This window comes from Panthera uncia, assembly GCF_023721935.1.
Source record: "Panthera uncia isolate 11264 chromosome C1 unlocalized genomic scaffold, Puncia_PCG_1.0 HiC_scaffold_3, whole genome shotgun sequence".
NCBI lineage: Eukaryota > Metazoa > Chordata > Mammalia > Carnivora > Felidae > Panthera > Panthera uncia.
The window spans coordinates 20,917,469-20,938,975 of record NW_026057584.1 but is presented as its reverse complement, the minus strand read 5'-3'; the positions used below and the strand labels follow the sequence as shown (position 1 = coordinate 20,938,975).

At 47.4% G+C, this 21,507-nt stretch overlaps 1 protein-coding gene across 1 annotated transcript in view; it reads right to left on the bottom strand.

The window, feature by feature from the left end:
* Positions 1-21,507, bottom strand: part of MARCHF4 (membrane associated ring-CH-type finger 4) — a 106,822-nt gene that overhangs the window by 24,063 nt on the left and 61,252 nt on the right. The window contains exon 2 of the mRNA XM_049614936.1: positions 867-1,022. Coding sequence (XP_049470893.1) covers positions 867-1,022 — 156 coding nt within the window. The remainder of the gene's footprint in view (positions 1-866; positions 1,023-21,507) is intronic.

The window sequence follows — 21,507 nt, the reverse complement described above, 5'->3', positions numbered from 1 at the left end:
TGTGGTGGTCCGTGGACCAGCGGCATCAGCATCACCCCTGGGTTGTTAGACATGCAGAATCTCGGGCTCCGCCCCAGACTCCTGAGTCACAGTCTGCTTTTTTTTTTTTTTTTAATTTTTTTTAATATATGAAATTTATTGCCAACAGTCTGCTTTTTATTTTTTTAAATTTTTTTTTCAACGTTTTTTATTTATTTTTGGGACAGAGAGAGACAGAGCATGAATGGGGGAGGGGCAGAGAGAGAGGGAGACACAGAATCGGAAACAGGCTCCAGGCTCCGAGCCATCAGCCCAGAGCCTGACGCGGGGCTCGAACTCACGGACCGCGAGATCGTGAACAGTCTGCTTTTTAAACAAGACTCCGGGTGAACTGAGTGCACATCAAAGTCTGGGCAGTGGCCCTGAGTCTCCTCCCGCCTCATTTCTTCTTTCCCCGCCCTTAGCTTTCCCTCAGTCTTCCTCCTCACACCCCTCACCCTCTGTCCTTTTTCCATTCTGCTATCATCTGACCTCTGGTCTGTCCCTCTTTCCTTTCTTTTCCTCCCTGCCTCCCCTCCGTCGTTTCTTTCTTTCCTTTCCCCTTCCATCCAGCCAGCCAGCCAGCCAGCCATCTCTCCCTCCTTCCCTCCCTCCCTTGGCTCACTGATCCTGTCTACCACTTCACGCTCACACTTCTTTCTTTCTAAATCTTTCCTTTCCCTTTGCCCCATCCCTTTCCCTTCTTACTGAGGCCGAGGAGAAAACACGACTTCTCTCATCCCCTCTGCCCCCAGGCCACTGCCGTCTTGCCCACGCGGCCCGTCTCGTTCCTTTTCTCCAGACTGGCCCGGACTCGAAGGGGAGACCATCCTCGCTCCCGGTCATACCTGCAGAGGATTCTTTGTGCTTATGGCGATGACGTGATACTTGTAGTAACACAGCTCACAGCTCCAGCAGCCCCGCTCGCTGATCCACTTGATGAGGCAGGGCTGGTGCGTGCACTTGACCGAGCCATCACAGCGGCATGGGCTCAGCAGCTCCCCCTGCAGGGAGAGAGGCAGAGGGCGGTGAGGTCCCCGCCCAGCGTGTGGAGCGACGGTTGGGGCCACCCAGGGATGGCAGACCACACCACTGAAGCCAGGTCACGGGCTTTGTCGGGAAGCACCAGAAGTCCATGGGGGACAGGAGAGCCAGGCAGCCTCAGTGAATTCAACCAACAGTTCAGAGCCTCAGCACCCACTGGGTGCCGCCCAAGGCCTAGGGTGCCTGTAAAAATGAGCGGGTCGGTGTCTATGGAAGCCCCTTGCTGTCCAAAGAGGGTGCCAGCCTGGCGGACTTCTCTGTGAAGGGGGTCTCAAGCTCTAATGCCCTCAGAGCCAGGCAGACCATGCGAGTGACACAGGCAGCCAGCTGGTAGGGACATGGGCCAATCTAAGGTCCAGACCCCAAGTTAAAGAAAGGGAAAGCCACTGTCAGCGCCAGCCCATTCTGCACGTGGGAATCTAGGGAGCGATTTTTATGTAAAGTCTCCCAATAGTGAGATGTCCACAGCAAAGGCAAGTCTTCTAAACATATCGTGAGTGTCATTTTGCCCGAGTTTGGAGCTCTGGTCTGAAGCCTTTGCCCTCCCCCGCAGACCAGCACGTGGAGACTCAGGTCCCTCTGTGAAGCCTCCCTCCCCGGGTCCCTGAGTGACTAAACCTTGGCAGGTGGGGGCAGGCCTGAATCCCAAGGACCTAAGAGGTGTGTATCCATCCCTGCAGGCATGTCCTTTGGGCCTGGCTGGGAGTGGCCACGAAGCCTAGTCTAGGGTAGGCTTGGAAGCAGGGAGGCAGAGGACCTGGCCCAGCGAGATGGTGGCAGGATCTGAAGACCCTTGTGAGTAGACTGCAGAGATGGGCTTAGCCTCCAGAACACCCTGTGACGACATGTCAATGACCGTGACTGAAGCTGGCGTGTATCTGCTTCCTGCCAGGCCTGACGTGGCGGCCCCAAAGTGCCTCTGTGAGCCTCCCTGACTCTTTTTTTCTCTCTCTCCCCTCCCCGTTCCCTCCTTCCCCTTCTGGCTTGTCTTTCTCCCTCCCAGCTCAGAGTCCGTGGTTTCTACTTGCTAAATCCCACCACCCCCAAGTCCCTCATTTGCTTTCTTAAGGACTTGACAGTTGGGCCACCCCCCTTCCCCAGCCTGTGCCTTCTTCTGACCTACCCCAGGTTCTCTTTCTCCTTACTCCCTATGCCTTCCCTTCCCATTCCAACTCGTTTATTGTGGACCCAGCCCTTCCACCTCACTCCTATCAAAGGACCCAGAAGATGTCCCTGTGCCCCACACTGGTGTGTTTGTGATTTGGCCACGTAAGCCACGTCCCTGCTAACTTGGAGATTCCACCATTCAGGAAACCACATCTTGTTCCCCATTTTGAACAAGCAAGCACAGGAGCACCTGACCTATAAGACACACATTTAACCCATGGTCTTTGCTGTTGACTGTAGAACCAGCTGTTCCCTCCAAAGATGCACAGAATCATCTTTCCCTTCCAATTCAACCCCTATCACTCAAAGACCACACGTTGGCCTGGATGAGGTCTACAGTGTTCTTTTGTACCTGGTCTACCTGTCACACTGCTTCTCTATCTTCATGATAGTTCCAATACCACCTCCTACAGGGAGTCTCCCCTGACTTTTCCAGGTTGAGCTCAGTTCTTTGATCTCTGAGTGCCTTGTGCGAGCACCTTGGGCAGATCCCTGTTAGAGCACTGAGTACCTCCTTATAAGGATCTGTGAGTATGCCTGTCTACTTGTCAGAGAAGCCCTGGAAGGCAGGGATGAGGGGTTGTTCACTCCTTTCCCCCAATGCCTAGCCCTCCTCCCCAAAGGCCCTCAACAACATTTGTGTTTGAGTAAATGAAAAAGCTAATCAAGTGTCTGTTCAGGTTCCCTGCACTGTCCCGAGGAACAGGGATGAGACTGCCCAGTCCAGGAGAATAGGGACCGTGTCCACTTGTGGACCTCTGGACCCCAGCACCTTGCCCAGTGCCCAGCACTCATTGTATGTATGCGCCATGAATGAACTTGGTGGTAGAAATTCTCAAAGTGCCTGGTCCCCATACAACCCTTCCTGGTTCCCCACGCTGCTCCTCCAGTATTGACGGGCCCCCTTCACTGTGGCTCCCGCCCTTCCCATACCCTCTGTTGCAGCACTTCCCCCATTTGTCTCTAGATTACTACACCATGATCCCTTACAGGGACAATATCGTTTCCATCTTTGCATCCTTAACACCTAATATAGTGCCTGAAACAGACTCTCCATCCAATATTGGTGGCAAAATGCATTCATATCTGTTTGATGAACAAGTTTTGCTCCCCTCGAACATGGCCAGCTCTGGCTCCAGGTGGGCAGCTGTGGTGCCTGGGAGAGTAGAAGAGGCAGGAGATGGCCACACTGCTGGATGCCCACCACACCCTTCCAGGTCCAAGGGCCCTTGGTAGTGAGTCGTTGCTGTGTGGCTCTCAGAAAGAAGCAGGAGGGAGAGAGTGGGGAGAGGTGTTGGGGGAGGGGCAAAAGCCCTCATCATTCATGGCAGCATTTCCCAGGCTCATTAATTCTAACAGGATGAGCTGGGTTTGATTAATCGGGTTGTTAAGCAGCCACGTCAAATTGCCAGTGGAGTGAGAGACATGACTTCCGGTCCCTGGCAACGTTGCCAAGTGGCAGAGAAGTCTACACTCCTTGCTTCCAAGCAGCAGCCAGGAGACAGGGCAGGAAGAGTTGCTGGCCAGGCACATATATTATCATATGATGATGCTAATAATAATAATAACAACAATAATAATAATAATAAATCTGGAAAGATGTTATTTTAACCTTAGCATTTACATAAGTTTTGTATGTGATGATTTAGTATATTTTTATGTACATTTGGGAGAAGGGCCATAATCTTTGTCATGTTTAAGGCTTCTAAGAGGCCGCTTTACCACCTTTGACTGGTCAGGCCTATGCTTCTTCAAGAGCAGAAGAGATGGAAATGAGCCGGTAGCCAGACGAACTCAGGTTAGCCTTAAGATGATCTGTGCAGTAAACTCTGCTAAAAGCTGAAGTGTTGGAGCAGGAAGTGGTAAATGCCTCTGAGTGTAAGAACAACCCTTATTGAAGAGAAAGGTTAAATGACCAGCTCAGAGTCACTCAGCCAGCCGGTGGCATGGCCAGAATCTAATGCCAGGTCTTTGTGACACCTGCCTCCAAGCTTCTCAGCACCCTGTTCATCCCTCCTGTGGACTCTGTCCCCACTGTCCCTCCCACACCTGTGCCCATGGTCTCTTCTCTGTCTCTCCTCCAGCCTCCTTGCCCAGCTGGTACCCCTCTGCCAAGTCTCTCCAGACTGCTAGCTACAGACCTGTCTCCTCTCCCCATGCTGCCACCCACAGTTGAGTGGTTCTTCTCTGTGTCTTCCAAGATTGGAGCTGTTCCTGTGTGCCCCATAGAACTCAGCACATTACTGGTGCACAGTAACGGGCATTGGCTGACTGGATGGGCACCAGGTGTAGAAGAGGATGAGCCCCTCTGGTCCAGCTCCTGAGACACCAGCCCTCGGGCTGGGGGGATTATTACGATCTTGTCTGCAGAGCTCAGCAAACTCCACGGATCAAAGGGGCTCATTAAATGCAAAGGGCCCTAAACACTCCTTGATGTTCTACTTGAAGCTTTGGGGCCCAGGGAATGACTAAGGCAAGACAAATCAGGTCTTCTCGAAAACCCTGGCCCCCAAGGGACATGGTGTCGGGGAGGCATGAAGAGCATGTTTTTCAGAGATTGGCTCCTTAGGTTTTGAATGCCTCTTCACGCTTACCAGCTGTGCAAACTTGGGCAGGCTGCTCAACCTCTCTGAGGCTTCTTTATCTTTCTGTTGCAAGCAACTCTTACCTCCTCCAAGGGTGGCATGATGTCATGCCCACAAAGTGCTAGATACAGTGCCTGGCACAAGTAAGTCCTCTTGTGCAAGTAATGCAATTCTAACTCATGTTTCCATGAGGACTTTAATTTCATAGTTTTTTTTCTACTATAGCTCTATTCTGTTCTCCTACTAGCAAATAAGGAAGGAGCCATGCCTTAGGTAAAGGGTCCGTCGAGCCCCTGTGGGAGGGTGAGATTAAAGAACTATCTAAGACAGTCTGCCCTTGTGAGATGGATGAGGGATCAGAATATAGATCCTGCCGAATTCCGGTCCAGGACTGTCCTCTGTGTTACCACGGGAATGCTGAGAGCATTTGGGGGGCTCTCCTTCCCTGGGGATGTTGCACAGAAGAGCACGACCCTCCTGGATGGGTTAAGTGGGGTCATGCTAGAGGCAAGAGGCAGGACGGGTTGATCTGCAGCCTTTGGCTGTGGCTGAGCTGGTGGGCGGGGAGGAGAACTGGGTGGATTCTCCTCACTGCCAATGACAAGGCAAGCTGCAGGTGTGAGACTCCAGTCGTTTCTCCATTCACAGATTTCTTTCTGTTTATTTTCAGCTTTCTTCCATTCTTTCTCCTCTCCATCTGAAAGGACTTGCTTCTGGAGTCCTTAGGTTACCTGGTTGCCATGACAGTGGCAGGTAAGCCAAGACTTCCCATTCCACCCACACAGGCACCAGGCATCCCTGCCACAGAAAGACACAAATACAGTCTAGTGACGCAAAGACAGCCCCAGCCCTGCTGCAATGTGCAGCTCCAGAAGATCAGGAAAAAGGAGACAACAGAAGACCTAGCCTTGGGGTGCAGTTTAGGTACATCATCCATTACCGACCCTAATGTGGTGGTTAAGAGCTTGGAGTCTAATCCTAGGAAGTCTCAGGTATATCCAGGCTCTTACAATCTGTGTGACCCTGGGAAAGTTGCTTAACCTCTCTGGGCCTCATTCAGTCATTCCTGTATTCATCAAGCATTCATCTAGTGTGCTCCAGGTTCTGTTCTAGGTGACAAGGATACAATGGCAAGTAGAACTAACCAAATTCTCTACTAGACAGAGAAAGACAATAAAAAATATAAACAAATAAACTATAAGTACCTAAGATGCTGTCATGTGCTATGGAGAAAAATGAGCAGGGAAAAGGAAAATAGAAGAGTAGGGAGTGGGAAGGTTGGTATTCTAAATAGGGTGGCTGACAGGCTTCACCAAACAGGGACATTTGAGTGAAGACTTGGGGAAGGTCAAGAGGCACACCATGCAGATACCTGGGAGCTGAACATTTCAGGCAGAGGGAACATCATGTGCAAAGGCCCTGAGGCAGAAGCATGCCTGGCATGTTTTGGGGACACCAAAGAGACTGGTGTGTCCGGGGTAGAGTGAATGAGGGGAAGGGGAGTAGGAGATGAGGTCAGAGATATAAGGGGGAGGAAGAATGAGAGACAAATCAGGAGACAGCCACTTTAAAAACTTGGCACTCACTATGAATGAGAAAAGAGAGTTTTGAGGAGAGGAGAGTGATATGATCTGACCATGTTTGACAGGATCACTCTGACTGCTGTACTGAAAACAGACCAGACAGAAGTAAGGGCCAAGTAAAAAGACAAGGCTGTTGCAGTAATCCAGGCGGGTGATGATGCTGTTTTGGACCCGTATGGAAGCAGTGGGAGTTCTGAGAAGCAGTCAGCTTCTAGATCTGTTTTGAAGACACTGATAATAAGATTTGCCGATGGCCTGGATGGGTGGATGAAAGGAGAGAAATCGAGGATGACGCTGATTCTGACCTGAGCCATGAGACGGATGGGGAGTTGCTTTCATTTGAGATGGGAAAGACTCAGGGAAGGACAGGTTTTGGAGGGCAGATTGGGAGCTCAGTTTTGGACGTGTCAATGTTGAGATGCCTATTACATAGGCACCAAACAGAGACCCTTCCCAGCCAGACCGCCCAGCTTCTCGTTTCCCGTCTCAGTGTTGCCAAGGCCAGACCTTGGCTCCTGGAGACTAACAGTGTGTCAACCCTTGCACGAAGAAATAAGGAGTTGTTGCAAGGTAATTTGATTTTAAAAAGAAAGAACTCTATTACCAAGTAGGAAAAAAAAAAAAAAGATTTAGGGCCTTAATGAGCTATAGTTATCCACACTAAATCCAATTAGCCACATAATTATTTCTAGTTCTGCTCTCATACCAAGCAGCTTAATTTCACAAACACACACACAAAACACACGTGTAGAATCTCCCTCCCTCTTCATGGAAAAATCTCCAGCCTCGCTGCTCATCAGTTCAGAAAAAAAGAATACAGAAAGACACAAGGAACACCAACACACAGACCCAAACCCAACCCTCCAAACCATGGGCTTTCATTTTCATGATAATTATTTTATTCCTGCAATGCTTTTCCCCTTATAATTTAACCGGTAGAAGACAAATGTACCTATTTCCTCTAACTGCCTCTAAATTTACTCAACTGGTACTAGAAAGAAGAACTTAACCTCACAATAATTGAATTTAAATAACATCTAATTCCATACAGTCAAACACAGCCTGCATAATAAATAAACGAAGCTATATGAGGGGCTGGAGGAAAGAAAGAAGGTCATGTCTTATGTGTATATTCATAATCATATCTGTATTTCTAATGACCTAAATGGGCAATATCCTGTCCGTTTGTCTTTCTGTGTAACTCATCATGGTCCTTGCCATCATTACCAAAGAGCTCAAATTAAAGGCTGTTCTGCCCTCACTCCTTTGCCTGACTCAATAGAAAAATGTAATTTCGACAAACCTCCGCTGGCCAGAATCGGGCAATGTGCATACGGCACAGAGCTGGGCTTGTTTCCAGGGCTCCAGGCCGCCAGGGTGAAAGTGCAGAAATTCCAGGTCACAAAGTCCTCTTTCTTTCCCTCAAAGGTGGCCAAAGCAGGGGCACAAGTCAATGGCATGTTAGTAAGGGGGGAATACTGAACTGCCCCCTGGGGTCGGCCCTCCACACTCCCTGTACATTGGCAGAGGGATGCCCGGTTCCAGTTGTGCAAAACCTTTGTATTCTTTGAAGGGGTGGCGGTGCAATTCTGCAAAAATTAATTTTCAGCCACTGTAATGAACACATCACTCGGTGTGTAGAGGGGATACAGCAGATGTTACAAGTGTAAATGAACGATGATGATGTGCCACCCTTGATGAACGTTTCAAAAAACACAACCCTAGGCACTCAGAACCTTCTCTGTGGCTGACTCCTGCAAAACAGAACAGCTGGGTCTCTCCTGGGTGCCCACACCAGCGCTGCCAACCTCTGGCTGGTGAGCTTGGCTTTACGCCATCTAGGCCTTGAGTCCCTGGTTCTCAGAATTCAGCATACGTAAGAACCACTTGGAAGCTTGTTACGAGGCTACCCAGGCTTTGCTCCAGAGATTCTGATTCCACGTGGACCCACTCTTCCTCTCTTTGAAGCAAGGTTGGCTGAGACTCATTTTGCAAAGCCCTGGACCAGATACATTTCAGCAAACCTTCTGTCTCCTACATCACTCTAAGACTCTTATGCATACAAAGATAAAAACAAATACCAATAGCTAACACATATTGAATGCTTACTATGTACTGAGCCCTGTGTGCCAGCTTTGACTGCTGAGTTCAAATCCTGGTTCTTCCACTCAGTGGTGAAGGGCACCGAGCAGATTACTTACCCACACTGAGCCGCAGGCCCATCATGCCCATCTGTACGGTTTTAGAAACGCTGCCACTGCTATGGCTGACTCTCTTACTAGCTCACGCTCACTGAGCATGCGCTGGGGGCGGCTGTTGTTCTAAGCACTTGCCACGCATGAGCCGGTATAGCATGGCAACTAGGGCTGGTGGATGCAGACTGGCTGGTTTGAATCCTTGCTCTGTCATTTATTACCTGTGTGACTGTGGTAAGTCTGCTCAGAGGTAAAGTGGGACCAAAGATGCTTCCCCTGCCTCCCCAGGGTCTCCCGGAGATTCAACGAAATAATACACAACGACAAGTACTTAGAACCCAGCTGGCACATAGTGGGTGCTCGTTGTAGATCATTCCTCATTGTCTCTCATGTACCCATCAGGTCTTACGGGGTCTCTCCACATCCTAACGAAAGGAGGCAGGCAGGGGGTATGCTCTCTCGCACTGCGGCCGAGGGGTCTCTGCAGTTGGCTACCTCACCAAGGACTTCACTTGACCACCTTGTAGACGAAGCTCCTCGGTCTGAAACCAGTGACCACTTAAGCTGCCTGGGAGCCTGGATAATGAGTGTCAGGTAACAACAGTGTGTTGAAGGCCAGGGGCCTCCAGGTGCTGCTAACTACCCTGGTATTTCGGGGGAGGGAAGAACAAACCAGATACTCCAGCTCCCGTTCACCTGCTGGCCTCAGCCTCTCCTGGGAGCCCTCCCTGCGCTTTCTCCCTCACATGCTTGTGCTCCTTCCTCCCATGACGGGGTAAATGACAAGGCATTAAGCTGTGAGTGTTTGCAGCCATCACTCCACTCTCCCCTTGCCCTTTCAGGCAAGGCTGTGAAAATGTGTCCCCAGGGCCAACCGACGACTTGGTGATGCCCTTATGAGGGGCAGTGAAAGCAGAGCAGAGAGGCTAATCTGTGTCACAAGGAGTTTAGCGAGAGAAGAGAAGTACGAGAGGGAAAAGAGATTTTTGCCCTATAATATGCCCTGCCTGCTTTACAGAGAGTAAACACCGACGTGCTTTTCAGTTCTTTCTCTGCATGGGACTTCCATTTCTTCTTCGTGACAAGCTTCGTTCAGATTATCCTCTGTTCAGAGGGCAAAGCCTGAAGCCCAGAGAGGGCGGGGGACTTCCCCTGGGTGGTATGGAGGGGTGCTCTCTCACCGTGGGCTCAGGGCTTCCTCCCCTGCTGGACTGACGCCTCTCACAGGGCCATTCCCATTCCAGACTCTGCCGCAAGCTCAGCCCAGTTCTTTTCACACCTCTCAAGGAAGCATACTATTCCTGAAGTCTTGGCTGTGCTTCCCTGTCAGGAATAAGCTCGCTAAGTAGAATTGGAATTACTATGGCGTGTGAATAGACTCCGGTCTGTTGACTCCAAGCTTCTGTTAAGCTGCTCCGAGCAGCTTCTGTCATGTTGGCAATTTTACTTTTTGTTTGAGAGAATTCTATATTCCTTACTTCTGGGGCTGGGAAGGAGGTGGTCTTCAAAGGCCCTTCTCTTTATCCCCCAAGCCTCTGGTCAGAGGGCCTGCCCCCAACCCTGAAGTATGGAGTGGTCCTGTATAGAGATTATGCCGGGAAAGGGGGTCCCAGAGGTTCCCATGTTCACCAGTGCCCTCCAGTTTTCCCTTTTGGATGCATATACGAGAAACACCATAGAACAAGTCCAAAGTTCATAGAACAGCCCAGGCTTCGGTACTCAAGGAAGAGGGTGTGGGTATTTATGGATGGACAGTGTTTCCCTCCAAAAGACTGAGACTATAGCCCACAGTCTCCTCCTTTAAGGAGCCATTCAGGGGCCTTGGTTGAGCATTGGCTCTGGGCCCTCGTGCAGAGACCACAAGATGGTGCCTGCCCAGGACACACACACACTGGGACGTGTTTTCTCAAACCCATCTGGATTCTCAGCTTTTGCCATGGTTTTTAGGCCTGTGCTTCGTTTAATCAGTGGCTGGTAAGCATAATATCACTTCCTTTTATTTGCCTTTAACCTTTTTCAGATGGCGAGGTGGTCAGGCAGACAATCAAGACTTTTCTGGGACTTTAGTCATTTTCTGGGATTTGGTGAGCCTCATCCACACTGCTCCTCCCCTTAGATGTCGTGATTGTGTGAAACCACATTCGTCTCCCCCCTAGCAGCCATCCGTCAGCAAAAAGTTTTAGCTTTAGATCCCGTTCTCATGTCATGCATCATTTCAGCCACTTTCTTCTGGTTCTTCACCAATTGCTTGGGTTTTTAAGGTAAGTTTTCCTACTACATCTCAGACAGCCAAGGATCCTCATGTCCAAAGGCTGGGACAGACAAAATCACATAAAAACATGGAGAGATTTATTATATATCAAATTTTCCTTATAACTATGCCCCCCCCCACAGACACATAATTTCCCCCAAATCAGAAACATAATATTCAGTCTATTTTTAACTTGTATCTTTCCATTCACACTATGTCATGAAAAGCTTCTCATGGTGAGGGCACCTGGATGGTTCAATCAGTTAAGCATCCAACTGTTGATCTCAGCTCGGGTCTTGATCTCAGGGTTGTGAGTTCGAGCCCTGTGTTGGGCTCCACGCTCAGGGTGGAGCCTACTTAAAAAAAAAAAAGGAAAAATTTCTCATGGTGACCCATGATTTCACAGTTCATATCCATGATTATTTCCTTAAAAGACAGTCCTGGAGTGGAATTCCTAATTCAAAGGGCATTAGCATTTGTAAGGCTGTTGGTGCACATTACCAAATTGTCATCTTCTGCAAGATGACCCGTTTTCCATCCCTATCATTACCGTGTGTCATTACCTCCTGTTATTGCCTCATATTCAAGATCTTGTCCTTTCTCCACATTCTCATGGGCATCTGTCAGTAATACCACAGCTGTGACCCTGAGAAAAAAGGCTGAGAAAACACAGGCGGTCTATTCCTTTCTACCTTTGTTTCCACTGTGGGGGACGAGCAGGAGGTGACCACAGGACCGCAGAATTAAGTCCAGAATTTTCAGCAAGATAACTGAGGCAATCTTGGGGGAGAGTCTCAGCCATAAAGGAGAAACAGGGAGTACGTAGCCCACTGGAAGCTGCAGAATCTTACCCTGGGTGCTGGGGGCAAGGGGGGGATTTTTTTTCTCTAAGGACCTGATATATGATGACAGGAATGACTCAGTGTTTTTGTCAAGAGCCAGGACAGCTCAGTCTCTGGGATGGTGACCTATAAAGCTAAGACACCTGGGGCTAACGGGTTCCACATTTAAGACCCCTCACCTGGATAACTGCCCTCTAAGACAGCTAGGTATGAGTACGTACAGTCACTGCATGCAGCAATACTCATATGTGACTGGGCGACTTTGCTGTTAAAGGTATCATCTCGCCTTATTGTCCCTGCTACAATTTCAGTCTTTTCCTATCTTTTCATGATGAATGGACAATGCTTTAAGATCAAACAACTTCTAGCCCTGCTGTTTGCTAGCCGTGTCAGTTAGTTTTAGCTGCTAACTATGCTCCTGCATATCTACCCCAAAATTAATGGCATAAAATTACTACCACTTATTATTTTTCACAAGTCTACAAGTTGGCTGAGTCGTACTGCTCTGGTTTGGCTGGGCTTGGCTGGGCTTGGCCGGGCTCGTTCTTGCATATGTGAGTTGGCTAGAGGCTGGTGATCAGGGATGAGCCCCCCTCTGCTCACATGTCTCTTATCATCCAATAGGACTGCCTGGGCTTGTTCATATAATGCCGGAAGAGTTCCTGCCAGTAAGAGAGGGTAGGCCCAGATGTGCAAGCTCTTTTCAAGCCTTTGCTTATATCAAGTTTGCTGATGTCCCATTGGCCAAGTCATGTGGCCTGCTCCAGACTCAATGTGAAGAGGCATTACCAAAAGGAAGGGACTAGAGGGAAGCATAAAGATCTAAGGCCATTAGTACAATCAATCTATCACATTAGCTCTATGACCTTGGACAATTTCCTTAACTTCTCTGAGTCTTGCTTCCATCATCTGTAAAAAGGCAGAGCTTCGTAGGATTCCTTGCTATAATATATGTACAATGTCTGTAAACGCAGTAAACACTCCGTATGTGTTAATTTCCTTCTCTTCTCCTTTTCTGTCATTTGGACTTTTCTCTTTTTTCCCTTAAATGCATTATTTCTATGCATTACCCTCTTCATTTAAAGCTTCCACATAATAACACTAAACATTATGCCTATGGCTTCTGTTGAATCCCCAACTCCTAGCCTGTGGCTAACACAGTGGGTAGGCCCTCAATTCATTCCAATGAGCTGGAATTTGGATAGTAAGGGAATCTGGGGGTTTCTCCTCCCTGTGTTCCTCGACTGCCCAGTTGAGAGATGACATCTTGACTTTCTGATCCAGCTCCAATATCAAGAATGAAAAAGAAAGGGTTAACACATTTGCATTAACTGATGACTCAGAATAGAGGCAACAAGATGGGGAACCTCCATTTCCTAATTTATAGGTGGCCTTGGGGGTAGGATAAGTATCCTGGCCTCTCCTTAGCTAATCAGGCTCCAGAAGAGACATTAATTGCAGCCAGTCCAACCTGCTGGGGAGACCCAAGGCTGCCAGCTCCCTTGCTGGGAATGGAATAGAATTTTAATTGGCTGTGAAAGCATCATGGCAGGAGGTGCATGAAAGAGTTGATCCACTCCCCCAAAGCAGGTGAAAGAAGCTCTAGGGGAAAGGCCCTGAAGAGGTGCATGGCAGCAAAGACCAGCCACATTCAGGGCTCATCCCAGCGGCCACACCACTGGTCCAGTTCCAGGGCTGGACTCCAGCCAGGGTCAAGGACTCACACATTATGCTTGGTGTGTGTGGTCAGCACAGGAGCACTAAACCTGTAAACCTGCTCATCTCTGTCAGCACCCCACCCTGGACTTTCATGACAGAAGCACTACATACTGTCACTTGCATGGCCAAGAAAGTCAGCATCCTCTGCCTCAGAGAATTCTCCAAATATAAGCTCCATCCCCCAGTGTGTGTGTGTGTGTGTGTGCGCGCGCACGCGCACGCAGGTATATCCATTTGTCCATTCGTATAGTTGGAATTGGTGGCACAGCATTCGTGTACTGTTGTTTCACAGCAATGTTAAATTTTTTTCACTCAAGTAAATCAATGTGATAAGGTTTGGGAAAGATGTGTCCTTGTGGCAACATGTGTATTTTCTGCCAACGCATTTCCTGGCACACGTAGAACATGGGATCATGTGTAGGTCAGTGGATGTACCTATGAAAACGAGTGGAAATAAACGTGTTCATGTAAGCATACAGTGATGCATGTTGTTGTGGTTTTCAGAGACTCCTGGGCAAGTTATTTAACCTCCTCGTGGCTTAGCTTCATTATCAATAAAATGAGGGCAATAGTAGTACTTATCTAATAAAACTGTTGGAAAGAATAAGATGTAAAGAGCTTAAAACAATGCAGAGACTCAATGAATGTGTTTTCAGGATTACGTCTAGTGAAGGGGAGAGTCGGGGAGCTCACCGTGCTCTGTTGACCTAGTGGTATAATGAACCTGCAGGCAAAAAAGTAAAGCAGAAAACCAAAAAATATACAAGCAAAATCAGCGCTTTCAGAAAGCTGTTTTGTAAGATGAGAGCTTAATAAAAATTCAGAATTTTCAAGGAAACTACTTCATTAATCTTTAAAACTTAAGGCAATAAAACATCATTTATAACTACTGAACAGTTTTATTTTTATTGTGTATTTAGATTTTTATTATCAAGTTTTTATTAAAGATTTATCAAAAATTCAGTTAAGATAGAAGATATGCTTTGAAGGACACCATTAAAAATGGAATTTTATGGGGCACCTGGGTGGCTCAGTAGGTTAGGCATCCAATTCTTGACTTCAGCTCAGGTCATAATTTCATAGTTCATGAGATCCGTGTTGGGCTCTGCACTGATAGTGTGGAATCTGCTTGAGATTTTCTCTTTCCCTCTCTCTCGGCCCCTCCTTTGCTCATGCTCTCCCTCTCTCAAAATAAATAAATAAACATTTCTTAAATGGAATTTTATAATTTGTAGAGATAGGAAGACAAGCTTCTAAAACCAAAGCCTAAACCAAAACCTCATTTCCGTTTCCACTCTCACTGCACTCCTCCCATTCATGCCTCTTGTCTCCTTAATGGGGAACAAGACACCTTTCTGGTTTAAGCTCAGAATATAGAAATGAAAATAGCCAGGATAAAAGAAATGACTGATAGAGAGCATCTTCTTTGAAATGGTGAGGACTTCATCTCCCAAAAAAAGCAGATGGAAGTTCTTGACCTTTGGGACAAAGAACCCAAGGAAAGTCACGTCAATTCATGCCCTTGAAGACAGAATAGCCCTCTCATACTGGAAACAGCTCTTTCCCCTGCAAACCTGGTCCCTAGATCACACCTGGCTATACAAGCTCCTGTGCCTAACTTACTCCAATTGTACCATCAATGTTGGGGGAGGACAGCCATTTAAAGAAGTAATTGGTTGCACAAATCAGATCACCCCTTCTGAGGATGATCTTTCTCACATTTCCTGCATCTGTAATAGATTAACAGCATCAGTGGAGGTAGACCTTGTTGTTTTTCCACTGTTCAAGGGACTGAACAACATGGCTGGGCCACGTGATTAGGGGTGAGGCTGCAGGTGTCAAAGTTCGCCTCAGAGAGTACAGCTGCCCACAGGGGATGCATCCCTGATGGTGTAAGGGATGACTGAGCTCTGGGAGTAGATTAGATGAAAGCTTGGCTTTGAGTCCGGGCCACTCCTCTTGCCCCTTGGGTGTGTCTGTTTCTTTTTTTTTTTTTTTTTTCTAGGCCTCTCTCTTTTCTTTATTGAAATGGGGATGTGGGGTTAAACAATCCCTCCCAGTGTCTGATAGTTTCTGACTTTTTCAGATTCTATAATTTATACAAAGGCTCTATAGATGCAAAACATGAGATTCCAGGAGTTGCTTGAAGGTGAACTAGGCTGAAGGCATAGCAGCAGGAGCTCTTTGTGACTGAGGTGAGCACACTGCATGGGCAGAGGAGAAGGTCATTTGGAGTGGCACCATCAACCACTGGAAGCCCCCTCCCTGCCCATCCCAGAGCCCTGGAGCAGGGGATCCAGAGAGAGTGACTTAGGGTTGTGCATCCATGGTACAGCAGAGGGAGAAGCATGTAGCCATGGGAATCCTCGGGGTCCTAGAGACAGCTGTTCCCTATTGCTTGTCCCAAATTATTTTTATTATTTATTTTGAGAGAAAGAGAACATGAGCAGGGGAGGGGCAGAGAGAGAGGGAGAGAGAGAATCCCAAGCAGACTCTACACCATCAGTGCAGAGTCCTACTTGGGGCTCAAACTCCTGAACTGTGAGATCATGACCAGAGCCAAAACCAAGAATCGGGTGCTTAACTGAGCCACCCAGGTGCCTCACCCCAAATTATTTTTAAAGAGCATATGACTCACTTCCTCATGCCCCCATGTCACCTAACAAGCTTTTTATCTTTTGTTTGGCTGCTCAGCTATATGAGATCCTAGAACGAGCTCCTTGGACATAGGCACATAATCATTCTAGGTATTGAAAAGCAGTGTCTTCCACTATAAACATAAATCAGTTTTCTGGTCTCTATCTTGGTTTCTCACATGTTTTCTTGGCCCAAATAGGTCTTTTCAAAATATGACCAGATACTGACCAAATCTTTTACCCTGACCAGAATAAAAGGTCATTAAATCAAGGTTCCAGACTTCCCTCAGCACAACCTTGCGGGGAAGTTGGGGACAAAACTCCTCTTTAAGTTGTTGTTCATTCCCATCCACTCCTCCTGCTCCCTGCACCCCCATCCAGCAAAGGAGATGAATTACTCCTGACAGGTACATGATGTGAAGTCATACCATCTATTTATGTGTTTATTCTGTTGTCTGGTCTTTGCTCTTTAAATTCCCATAAGTCAAGTCTGTCTTAAACCCTAGGACAGTGTGAAAAACATTCACAGACCCCATGGAAACCAATCAACTCAGCATGCAAGCATCCCTGTGTTATTCTTAATGATTCACCAGCTTCTCAGTGACAGGGAGCTCACTACCTTAAAGGCTACCCATTGTATTTTTAAATAGTTCCAACCAGTGAATGCTTGCTGGAGAAATGATAAATACTCAATTGCAAGCTGCAGGAAGACAGGGCTTTGTGCAAGCCATGGTGAAGAGGCATTGCAAAAGATTGGACAATGATATATGATGGACATGATATATGGCATGTGCGTCTGGATTAGTGTGTGGAGAAGAAAAGGAGATAGGCAGGTATAAGTTGAAGGTTGTGTACTATGTGTGTGAACGTTCAGGTGGTCCTGGTACATGGCCTGAGTGCCCTTTCCCATCACCTCTGCAACAATTTCCCCCATCCTGTGTCCTACTTCCCTCATCTGGAATAAATACTCATCTCTACTCACCCAGAGCATCACCTTTTTTGTCTGGGCTCTAATCCTCAGACAAAAATGCCAGAGGCAAGAAGAACGCAAGAGAGGCAGAGAAGGGGAGGGGAACATGAGTCAAAAGAGCCAATGTGGGGTACTTAGGAGTTGCCAAAAGACTCAATAAGAAAAGTAGTGGAATGGATGGGCAGGGCGCTCATGGCCCCAGCGAAGCTGGCAGACATCCACATGTAAATACTCAGACGCTATGGCAAAGAGCTCCAGTTCCATGAATTTTTGGCTTCCTGCCTCTCATCCCAGAGTTATCGTAGGCCCATGAGGGAACTGAATAACCTGTGCCAGGGTCTGTTCTGGGTGGTTTGGTCATGTGGAAGGAATCAAGAGCTGGTCTTCACCAGCCATCTCCCTATATCCATTGTTGTGCTGTTACCCGAGCCCTTCAGAGTAATAACACAGCATAAACCTAAAGAAGAAAGAGGCAAGAGACCACACACGCCCTATCCTAGCATGCCTTCTATCTAAACACTCCTTTTTGGTCAAGACATCCCAACACATCTACCTAACCACCCCACACCCACTTTCATCTAAACATTTTTCATGATGGTTGTCATCATCATCATCATTAGGATTGAGATTGCTTCAGTTTCACCATTCGTACTCCAAGGACATTTGATTCTGTGTTTACAAGTGCAAAGTTTTAATAGGAATTATATATGCATCAATACACTCTCCTTGAGAATGTATTTTGCAAAAAGAATCCCATCAAGTCAACTTAATTTTTGATCAACCTTTTTTAATATAGAGCAGCTAAATGATTTCTATTTCTCATTTAATGTTATTGAAACTTTCCATTGGGGTAATTCATTTTATATGAAAAAAATGTGTGTTAACCACTTGATCAGTTGATCTGGTTTGGGTCCATGTTAAAATTCACTCATTATAGCTTCCATCATTGAAAGTTTTATTTTGTGGCCTTTAAAATCCTTCCAAATTTAATTTTTTCTGGATCAAAGTTTGCCAGTCTGAATTTTCTCAAGAAGCTGTGATCTTGTGCCAGATTTTAATAAATTATAAATTTCACTGAGGGCAGTTTTGGTCACTGACGGTTTTCTTGTAGTGAGTGTTTCTAAACACCATCAAGATGCCCTCCCACGGAAGAGCAAGGGTGCTTTGTTAACTGCCAAGTACATGTGGGCATCAAATAAATATGACCTCATTTAAGCCTACAACAGTGGTGAGAGGCAAGTATTATTATCCCCATTTTATAGGTCAGTGAAGTCAAAAGAAGTGAGGTCATCTGCCCAATGTTATACAGCAGTTATATGATGAAGCTGGGAATTGAAAACTAAGCTTTTGAGTCTTAAAAGTTTTCATTGTTTTTACTGTATCACACTAGCTCTGTCTTCATTTATAATTGTACTGTGTTCACTGGCTGCACATATTCTCATGGTATCTTCTGCCTTGCTCTTGCTATTTCCTGTTCTCTATCTGTCACACACACACGCTTACACGCACCCCTTGTGCTTCTAACAAAGCACACCAGACTGCCGTTGTACTCTAGGCCTCACCCCAGGAGCAACGTGACTCATTTTCTCCTCCCTCTCTAGAAGAGAAAGACCTGGGAGGAGCTCCTGGTGACAGCACCTTAGGTGGGTCCTCACATGATCACATCCATGTATGCCACCAAGTTCAAGGTCCAGCTGGAAACTTGAATGAGGTGGCCAGGTGGTACTGGTGGTGGTGGTGGTGGTGGTGTGTGTGAGTGTGTGAGTGTATGTGTCAGTAAATGGGCCCCACCCAGGGCAGGGGAGCAGGCTGCTGCACAGAAGCCCGGGCCCCACAGCCCTGCCACTGACAGTGACACACAGAGTCTTGACCACCAGGCTGGGGGGTACATCAGCCTGTTGTTTTATTTAGTCAGGAAGAGCATGTCTTTTCAGTGGAGCACATCCAGACAGTTTCCTTTTTTACAACAAATTACAGGGGGATGGGAAGGAAAGGAAATGGAGGGAGGGAGGGAGGGAGGGAGGGAGGGAGAGGGGCTTCTATTTTTAAACCCTTGCCAGGCATTAGTTCTATGGAGGTTTCTGTGAGGAAAAGAGAAGGGAAGAAAAGATGGGAAGCAGCAAGGGATAGCTGACTGGAAGGGCAAGATCTAGGATAGTGGTCTTCAAACATACTTCTTTTCTCAAACATACTTTTTTTTTTTTAAGTAGCCGGAAACTTTTCTTCCAATGTATCCTATGAGGAATGCCAATGTTTAAAATACATAAAAGGAGCGTTGTTTTAATTGACAAGACAGTAGGAGATTCCAGATCCCCACCCACTTGGTCTTGCCCCTGAGAACACATGGCTCTTGTGATAGCTCTAATGAAAGCAGGTCTCAAGGAACGTGGTATAAGAAGAGGATCACCTTTCCACGGGTTCACTCACTCGTCCACTCACGAAATTCTTGTTGATGTGTATTATGCGCCAAGTGCCATGCTAGGTGCTAGGGCATATTGCGGCAAATAAAACACACCTGGCCCCTGCTAATGGTCTAGCACAGGAGACAAACATTTGTGAAATAACCACACAAACGAATGTAAAACTGCTGCTTTGATAAGTGCTGTGTAAAAGGACATGGTGTCACCCAGCAGGAGGCTGCCCGGAGGGAGCCATATGCAGGCTGAGGGTGAAGACAGGCACTAACTACATGAAGAGGGGAGGAAGGGGCCTTCCAGAGAGAGAGGACAGCAAATTCTGAGGTCCTGTGGCAGGAGAGAGCATAGCAAGGGTTCCTGTTATGAATTCCTACCTAGGAATCCATCCCAAAACTCAGCAGCTTAGAGCAACCACAATTTTTCCCAATCTCACAACTTTGTGGGTCAGAAATGTGGACAATGCTTGGCTGGGCACTTCTTCTGCTTCATGTGACATTGACTGAGGCCACTCAGCGATATTCAGTTGGCAAATGGGCTGGTCTGGAGGGCCCAAGATGGCTTCCCTCACACGTCTGGGACTTTGGTGAGGATGACTGGAAGCTAGACTCGGTTGAGACCGTTAGCCTACATGTGGTCACTCCAACATGGCAGTTTCAGAGTAGTTGGGCTACGTACATGGAAATCTCGGGCTCCCAGAAAGAGTATTGCAAGAGGCAGGAAGTGAAAGCCCCTGGTTGCTTAAGGTCTAGACCAGACACCAAGCCCCATGTTACTTTTACTGTATTCTATTATCCAAAGCAGTTTCAAAGCCACTTCAAGAAGCGGGAACATGGACCCATCTCTCAATGAGAGACTGTAAAAGAGTTTGTGGCCATCTTTATTCCACCACAGCAAATATATGGGGTTGAAAGAGAACCAGTGGAGCTAGTGTGTAGAGTGAAGAACAGTGTAGAAAGGGGGAAAGGGGAGGGGCCAGACCTCACAGGCAGGGTTGAGGCACATATTTGTGTAGGTTGTACACAGCACAATTCTGTAAGGCACCATTCCACAACCTACATGGCGACGCTGACTCCAGGAGCCAAACTGCCCCAGGAACCACTTGAGACTGTTGAAAGTCTTTGCTGATTGACTCTCAGAGCTTTTCTATCCCACAGAGATGATATACAGGCAGCTGCAACTTAAAGAGTAGTTGGCTTAAAACTTAGAGTTTGTGTCATTGCCATTTGGAAGCTGCTATACGCTGAATGTTTGTGTCCCACCCCCAAATTCATGTGTTGCAGCCTAACACCCAAGGTGGTGGTATTTAGGAGGTGGCACCATTGGGAGGTGATTAGGTCATGGGAGTGGAGCCCTCAAGAATGGGATTAGTGCTCTTATGGAAAAGATCCCAGAGAGGTCCCTCACCCCTTCCACCATGTGAGGACACATCTATGCACCAGGAGGCAAGGCTTCACCAGACACTGGATCTGCTGGCCCCTTGATCATGGACTTCCCAGGCTCTAGAACCATGAGCAATAAATGTTTATTGTTTATAGTTCACCCAGTCAATGGTATTCCCTTATAGAATCCTGAACTAAGTCTGGACTAAGACAGAAGCCATACCTACATACATTATCAAAGGTTACATTAGCTTTTAAAAGCAGGCATGCCTTCCCCCAAGCTCACCCCAGGTGCTGTGGGCAAAGGGCTTGTCTTTTCTGAACCACCCTTTCAAACCAATGGCAAAGGCATCCTGCCCAGCCTACTCTGCTGTGTCCCTCAGGTGCCAAGCCCTTCCTTATCTGTCCCAATTTGCCTACTGGACTTTCACAAGGACTCTCTGGCCCTCACCAGGTTCTTCCTGGACAGCCTTCCCTTTTGGGCCCAGCAATTACATTAGTTCTTCCTGACACACTGTGGCTCAGCTTCAACCTGGTGCACTCCTGACCAAGCCCCTGAGATTGGCCCGCACCCCAGCACTGGATGGGGACTTAGCAGAACACAGTTACCAATGGGTTCAAGCTGTTACATACAGCAGTAATTTGAACACTTCATTGCAGTAGAATGTTGCACTGTGTGAATACATCATAATGATGATACA